We start from the raw sequence: 8,217 nt of genomic DNA, 5'->3' as shown, positions 1-8,217 counted from the left end.
GAGTGAGGGGTCCAGATGTCAGTGACCATCAGTTCTCTTCTTCAGTACTCGCCAGAACCTTCCAATTTGCCTCTCATTCCCTGGTTCCACGATCCTCTCTTCACTTTAAAAACCAGCTGCATTTTGGGAAGGGGAGGGCGTGGATCAGGATTTTGCTCAAAGCTCAAGTCACTGCCACCAATCTCCATATGATGGCTTCCACTCCTCACCAGCTCCAGAGCTATTTAGTACTGTTGCACCCTTCATTTCTGAGGATTCTGCAACATAAACTGTGATGCTTCCCTGGCTCCCCGGGGAGCAGTACTGGACGGCAGCAGTCCCAGGCGGCTGAACAGTGTTGTATTCCGTGTAGTGGCCATCCTCTTTCCTGAACTCTCTCCAGGTGTTTGCTAATGTGAGCATTCTGGAACACATTTCCTGGTACATCTTGGAAAGCTTTGTTTTGGAAAGACCTTTGGGAGATAGGCCCAAACTTTTCCAAAGTGATTTTACTAATTACAGAACCCTCCACAACATAAAAGAGACCCTGAATTTCCATGTCTTCTCCACACTATTTCGACTGGATTGACTTTAATGTCCAGCCCCTCAGTACAGTTTATCATGGGGTAAGCGGGTAAAACTAAGTGATAAGTAGGACACACTCCCTCCACACCCTGCATGAACAAGCTCCTTACATGCATGTTCTCATGTGCATGTTTGTGCGCAAGGTCGCAGGTCCTCCCTGACACAACTGGCATCAACTTCAATTTAGAATAATTGAGGGTTAAATTCCCAGGAATTAAAAAATGCAACTGAAGCCTCTGAGACTTGTAGTTCGGCTGGCGGAGGCCGCACGCAGCTCTCTGGTATCTGTAGTCGGAAGTACTCTCTGCGTATGCGGATGCGGGTGTCACGTGGACCTTTTGTCTTGCTCCATTGCAGCATCATCTGAGGCAGTGGTGCAGGACATGTCCATGATCTTAACCTGTAAGAAGTGGGAGCAGCTGGACCCGCCCCAGAGGACCCTGTACTAGGAGGTGACACCAGAGACCTGCAGACCCCTCATCACTGGGGCATGCCAACCGGAGTTGACCTACCAGCTGAAGCAGCCATAAAAGAGCAGAAGACACCTTTGCCAAAGCTGCTGTCCAGGTGACAAAGTAAAAACCAAGGTCAGCCAGCCTTGTCCTAGGGGGCCTTGCTCCTGGAAAGACTAACTCAGGGAGCCAGCAGTTCCTCCAGGTTGAGGTGAGTGTGGGAAAGACTGGTTGGAAATGCGGAAGGGGCGCTTGAGTCTGGCTACCGTCTCCCACACGGAGACTTTCCGGAGGAAGATTAGTCCTAAACGCAATGGTCTGGGGACAGGTGATGGTCTGCATTCATGGGTTTTACAGGAGCCGGTCTCCACAGGAGACAATCCCCGTGAATGTGACTCCCAGGGAACAAGTAAAGACGCTTTGGTTCGTGAGGGGAAGACCTACAAATGCAAGGAATGGGGGAAAGTGTTTAACAAGAACAGCCTCCTTTTTCGAAATCATCAGATTCACGCTGGGGTGAAGCCTTATTAATGCCAGGAGTGTGGAAAAGCCTTTCGTGAAAAGTCGACTTCGTTCGACACACGAGGATTCACACAGGGGAGAAGCCCTGTAAGTGTGTGGAGTGCGTGGAGTGCAGGAAGGTCTTCAACCACAGGTCGCACCTCCTGTGCCACCACCGGATTCACACTGGAGAGAAGCCCAATGAGTGCAGCGAGTGTGGAAAGACCTTCAGCTATCACTCTGTCTTCATCCAGCATCGTATGACCCACACTGGAGAAAAACTCTTTGGGTGCAAAGAATGTGGGAAAACCTTTTACTGCAACTCTTCCTTAATCCGGCACATGAAGATTCACACCGGAGAGGAGCCCTGCAAAGTGCAGTGAGTGCGGGAAGACCTTCACCTACCACTCTATTTTCTTCCGACATAGTATGGCCCACCCTGCAGGAAAGCCCTATGAGTGTAAAGAATGTGGGAAAGGTTTTTACTATGGCTATTCCCTCACTCGACACACAAGGAGCCACACTGCAGAGAAACCTTACGAGTGCCTTGAACGTACAAAGGCCTTTGGCTACCACTCTGCTTTTGCCCGACTTAGTAAGATCCACTCTGGAGGAAAAAGCCTTTGAGTGCAAATGATGTGGGCATTTGTGGATTTTCTTTCTTTCTTTCTTTCTTTTTTTTTTTCTTTGATACATAAGGAGCCACACTGAAGAGAAGCACTCTGAATTCAGCGACAGTAGGAAAGCTGTGACCTGCAGCTCATCCTCACTTGGCATTGAAGAATTCATTCCAGAGATAAACTCTATAAGATATGTGGGAAGGACTTTTGCAAGTGGGCTCACATCAGTCAACGTCAGAGAACTTAAACTGGGAAAAGACACTGTGACCAAAACTAGTGAAGAAAATCTTTTGGCCACAGGAAATATCTTCCTCAGCATCTGAGAATTTTTCCAGGAGGGAGACTATTGGTTTTTGTGCACTTAAAAGAACCACCCACATCTCTCTCCATAGTTTATATCACTAAGCCACCTCAGGAATTTTTTTTTTTTTTTTAAGTAAGAAGGGAACTGTAAAAGAGAAAAAAAGAAATTCATGCACAGCTTCTGTCGGACTTCTCTGAAAGCCATGCCTATCAAAATTTGAATTCAGTTCTTCATTTTGCAGATGCCTGAAAGGTACAAGGGCCTTGCCTCATTATTTGTCCTTTATATGTATTCACTCCTGTCTACAGGAGAATTGTCCTCTGTAAAGACTGACTCTGTAAAGATTTATTGAGTGCATTCTTTGTTCTAAAACATTGTACTCCTGAGGAACATAAGTCTTTGTGAGAAATATGAATGCTTAAGTAATGGAATATGTGAAACTTGTAAGAACGTAGAATATAAAAATACTGCCATATAAAATCATTTCATATCTAAGGAGATAAGTATCCACATTGAATTGGCATATTTTGCTGCATCATTTAAGACTATTTAAGGTTTTAAGTTAAAAAAAATTCTTCATGTGGTTTTGAACACCCAGCACTCGATATACTTGTTTGTTTTGATTTATTTTCTCAGGGTCGAGAGAATGATGGTGAAGCTGTGTTGCTTTCCCAGGTGAGCCTTGATTATTTCCTCCATGCTTTCTCAGCTTCTTTGGCCTTCTGTAAGAGGGGCTTCTCCAAGAGCATGTCACTAGTTTTCTAGAGGTTAAACAAGAGCTAAGACAAGCAAAACAAAACACAGCTTATCTAATCTAATGAGAAACCCAGAAAAAAATGTTTTGATGAATACAATGTGTTAAAATATAAAATATGTAGCTCCTTCGACATGTTAATTCAATTCTAGAAATCTTCAGAAATATTCTTGTATTATGCAGAGATGTGCGTGCGAAGACTAATCGCTGCAGTTTTGTTTTTATGTGTGAAACGTTGAGAACAATCTAAATGTTTATCAGTAGGAAGTAAGTTATGGTACATCTGTTCTATGAAATACTATGAAGCAATAAGGTATCTCTGTATGTACTGATATCAAAACATCTCTAAGATACAGTATTTAGTAAAAGAGAAACTTTCAGGAAATAAAACTACATCTAGAAGTATAAGCCTAAAACTGTTAATAGTGGTTTTCTGCAGGAAATGGGATGGACCGGGGTTATATGCAATGTTCAGTTTTTACTTTTATACTTAAGTATTGTTTACATTTGAAAAATAAAAAGCATTTATTGTTTTTGCAATAAATGTTTACAATATTTCTATAAAGATAGCATGTTAGAATAAAAGTGACTTCTATTATTTCTTAAAAATCGTACATTTTACAGGGTGTTTTTTTTTTTAAAGTCCTGGTCTTATTATGCCTTTAAAAAATAACAGACCAAGGATCCAGAGATACCTAATCACATTTAATAAATGATAATATAGTTTTTTTGTGTTGTTTTGTTTTGAGATGGAGTCTTACTCTGTCACCCAGGCTGGAGTGCAGTGGTGCATCTTGGCTCACTGCAACCTCTGCCTCTGGGTTCAAGTGATTCTCTTACCTCTGCCTCCCAAGTAGCTGGGACTACAGGCAGGTGCCACCGTGCCCAGCTAAATTTTTTGTATTTTTAGTAGAGATGGGGTTTCACCATGTTAGCCAAGATGGTCTCAATCTCCTGACCTCATGATCCACCCGCCTCGGCCTCCCAAAGGATCCCTTTGTAATCCCTCCCAAAGGGATTACAGGTGTGAGTCACTGCACCCAGTCGTTAATAGTTTTAAAATGATGAGCCAGCATATATGTAGTTGAATACATGTAAAAATGAGAGTTCAGCATAGGCTACTCCTCAGTGAACATTCATTTCCTTTAAATTGCTGGTAACATAAATGCTCTTTTGCAAGTGGTTAGGTTTTAGATGGCTAGTTTCTATTTCCCTGGATTTGATCACAAGAAAGCACCAGACTGATGTTGATGTCAGTGTATTTTGCACACACATTTGCTAGCCACAGCTGATTTGTGTTTGCTACTGAATGAATGTGATCTGGTTAGCTTTGTGATATACATTTATATTCCAAATGAAGAGAACTATAGCTGCATTTTCCCCCAACATAATCGTACCAGGCAGTCAGACCTGTTTTCCAGTAAAGAAAATGAGTTTGATATCTGCAGATCATATCTTACAATTTGCTGTGTTCTCCCTCACAAAATTTGTGAACATTTGTTAGCATCATTTCATTTAGGAATCATATACTATCAGAAATATTTTCCCTATTAGGAATAAACAGGGAGTGCAATTTTCATATGAACTAAACTGTAACCCATTGGTAAAACCCTGTTCATGCTTTTCAGTTGTAGCACTTGGCCAAAAACAGTTGCACCACCATCTGGGGCAATTTTGTGAGCATTATTCTCTTCTTTAGCAAGAGAATTGTCATGATATGAGCAGATTCTGTCCATCTGGGGTCAGTTCCTGGAAGTGGACTATGAGTGAGATGACCTTATTGGCTTAGGAGGAGAAAATGTCTCCTTGGGAAGATCTCTTTTCTGTGAGAGTCATTGAGTAGTCTCTAGTGTAAGTCTAGACTGAGCAGGCTTCACTGCCCTGGGAGAGATGAATGCAAGACCTTTGTTGTTTGCTGTGGCTTTAAAACTCTGCCTCTACTACCACCTCCTCAAGTGCAATGGGACCCACAGAACTACAGGGTCCTGCTGAGCCCAGGAGCTGCATGGAATGGTGGCAGTCACCTTGCCAGTGCAGTTGGCATGTATCAGACTGCAAGCTAGGGGAAGGAACAAGGCATCAGTTGGGAAGAGGGGATGCATGGCTAGACTTGAGCCCTCTTCATCCGGATGTCCCCAGACTCCCCAGCCTGGGCCAAGCATAAAGGCCATGTGGGGGTGACCCCCCTGACCCAAGGGGGGCTTCATGTGCTACATGCAGGCAGAGCTGTCTCCATTCTCAGAGCCAGAGGCTGGCCCTTCACAGACTCCAGTCAGGCAGGGAGCTCTCTGGGGTGGCCTGTTCATGGGCTACAGCCCAGCAAGTGGAGGGCGGGGAGCAACAACATCCCCCAGGGTCTACCAGGTATCCCTCCAGCTGGTGCCTCTGAGCCTCACAGGGCCCAGAAGCGACCAACCTCTCCCACTGAGGGTCCCCAGGTACTGGAGAGAGGCCCTGGGCTGGGGGCCAGAGAGGGCCTACCCCTTGAAGAACCATCTCCTGTGGGGCCCTTGGGCCCAGGGGGACTGGGGCTGGGAGCGAGTGTGGCCAGCCACCATTTCTCCCACTGTGACCTCTGTGTTGTGGAACAGGGAAGTAGTGCTACCTCTTATTGAACTTCAGGGGCCTGGAGTACCCCCTGGCCCCAATCATATGCTTCCTGAAATGCTTTGCACACCAGAGACGGCTTCCCCAGATCCAGGGGGACAGGGGTCCCTGGGGGAGTCCCCAGGGCCAGCCCTCTGGGCCAGCTGCACACGCTCGACACTGATTTGCAGTCTTGCACAAATAAGGGGTAAGAGCCCAGTGGCTGGGGTGGGCAATGTGGGGAGCCTCTGGCCTAGGGAGTCCCCTGGCATTGACAGTGGGCACAGTCCCAAACACACACCCCCAGTCCTGGACCTCCAGGCCCCTGCCCCACCAAGCAAAGGCTGCTTCCTGCTGGAGAAGCCCCAAATGTCAGTTCCAAGGAAGAGGGGCCAGCCCTTTGGAGGTGCCAGGGAACCCTGGGCCACCCCACTGCTGCCAACAGTTCTGATGCCCAAACCATACCCTTCTGGAGCCACCTGCTGCCTGGGCCCCAGGAGCCTGTTTTGGACCCAACAGACTGCAGTCCCATGGGGCGGAGGCTGAGAGGTGCCCAAACTGAGCCCACTTTGAAGCCTCTGGAAGGGGCCAGGCCTGCTGAGCCCCCCTAGTGCCTCCCCTGTTCCCACCCCTGCTGTCAGCTGTACCCTGCTGGTCAATTTTGAGGAATCATTGCTGCAAGGACGCTTTGCACCATCTGGCCACATTGAGGGCTTCAAAGCAGAGACTGGAGCTAGTGGGTCCTACTGCCCCCACCATGTCACACTGTCTGTCACTGTCACCTTCTTTGAGGTTTTTGAGCAAAATGTCCCCACCACCTTCCTGGGCTTCATGGATCTGAACCCCCTGGAGAGGAAGAGTTACAGCTGGCCCAAAGTGGACACCATGCAAGTAACATTTCACCTCAACCAGACTATGGTGAAGATGTTCCTGGTGACCTTTGACTTCTTGGACATGGCTGCTACCACATGCCTTTCCTGTGCCATTGCCTCTTTTTGGTGCCTGTGCGTGAGGAGAAAAATGCCAACCCCACCTACTGCCTCCTCTGCTACTTGCTGCACCTTGGGTTCTGTAGCTCCCACTCAGGCCTCTTAAGCCGGAATGGAAATCTCTGCCTGCTTTTTTCCTGCGGGCGCCTGGAGCTGGACGCAGGGCTCCCCTACGAACTTCAGGCTGTGACTGAGGCCCCTCTTTACTCACGTTATTCACCTTTGCCCTGATTGCCAGCACTCTGAACCAATGTGGGTTCAACTCTGCCCATCTTGCCCATCCCATAGATGGAGAGATGGCAAGAGACCCTTCAGGCTCGAGTTAAAGCCCTCACCATGCTCATGCCCAGATTGATTATTTGGGTGTTTGAAGCTTCTGATCCTTACTACACCCTGCCCTACCTCGGGTCCTCCATGTGCCTGTCCCCTCCCTTGGGTCTCCCAGGCCAGGTTAGGTAGTAGGGAGGAACCGGAGCCACCCTGAGGTTATCCCAAGGTCCCAGGCAAGTCATGCCAGCGTTGTCTCCCTGTCCTGAAAAAGGACCATTTATTATTTTATTTATTTTTAATTTATAATTTATTCAAATTGGATTGACTTAGTACCTCCCACACCTGATCATTGGCATCACCCCCCTCCTTTCCCACTCTCAGGTATTGCTCCAACCTCAGGAGTGGAAGAGTCTTATGTCTTATGTGGGGGGAGTAAGAGAACTGCTCTCCCTCAGCTGAGGGAAGAGGGCTTATTCCAGAGGGACTGAGTCAGTAGCCAAAGCCTTAGCTTGCCCTGTCCTTGCCCTAGTCCCTTCACTTCCCCTACACTCTGACCTAGCTCTGAAAGTCAAATTATACATATGCATGTGTGCACAAGCTTGTCTTTGTGTGGTATGTGTGTGTGAGAGAGAGTGCATGTATGCACACATACAGAGGTTAACCACCCCTCACCTATAGTTCCAGACTCCAGTTGTCCCTTTCCTCCTACCTGTGTCTCCTTGCTTTGGGGTGTGACTGAGGAAGGTGTCCAGGGAGCAGAGTCAAGTCCAAGCATTGGGGTGCCTCCTCTCACCTGGCCAGACTCTGACCCACCTACCTCATCCAGGGTAAGTGGCAACTCTCAAACTCAGTCACGTGGTTTCCAGCTGTCCCATTCCCCACTCCAGACTCTGACCTAGCATCAGTCCTGACTCCTGGGGCTGGGCTGAGGGGAACAAGCATTTGCTGAAACTTGAAAAAGCAAAAACAGGAAAATATTTTACCTGGTACTTTTTTTTAGAAAAAAAAAAAAAAGATTTTAAAAGAAAGATTAAATTCTTGTTTGGAAACTTGAGAAAAAAAAAAGAAAACCTGCCTCTACTAAGACATTGGGACAGTACTTCTGCCTGGGGGTAGTGGAGGTAGTTGATGTGACCCACTGCTTCCTAGGAGGTTATAATTGTCGCTCAAGAAAGTT

General features: G+C 47.0%; 1 protein-coding gene and 1 pseudogene across 2 annotated transcripts; both read left to right on the top strand.

Moving 5' to 3' along the window:
- The first annotated feature begins 1,253 nt into the window (after positions 1-1,253).
- Positions 1,254-2,584, top strand: ZNF80 (zinc finger protein 80). The gene is given in 3 exon segments (XM_011940596.1): positions 1,254-1,578; positions 1,581-1,882; positions 1,884-2,584. Coding segments are annotated over 3 exon segments (888 nt in total). The 3' UTR covers positions 2,145-2,584.
- A 2,816-nt stretch (positions 2,585-5,400) lies between these two features.
- On the top strand, positions 5,401-7,035 carry LOC105510706 (annotated as a pseudogene). The gene has a single exon (XR_001001596.1). The product of XR_001001596.1 is annotated as a protein FAM214B pseudogene (transcript).
- Positions 7,036-8,217: the final 1,182 nt, after the last annotated feature.

This window comes from Colobus angolensis, unplaced genomic scaffold, assembly GCF_000951035.1.
Source record: "Colobus angolensis palliatus isolate OR3802 unplaced genomic scaffold, Cang.pa_1.0 Scaffold190, whole genome shotgun sequence".
NCBI classification, from domain to species: Eukaryota; Metazoa; Chordata; class Mammalia; order Primates; family Cercopithecidae; genus Colobus; species Colobus angolensis.
Note: the sequence above shows the minus strand (reverse complement) of the source record. Positions and strands in the feature narration are given on the sequence as shown.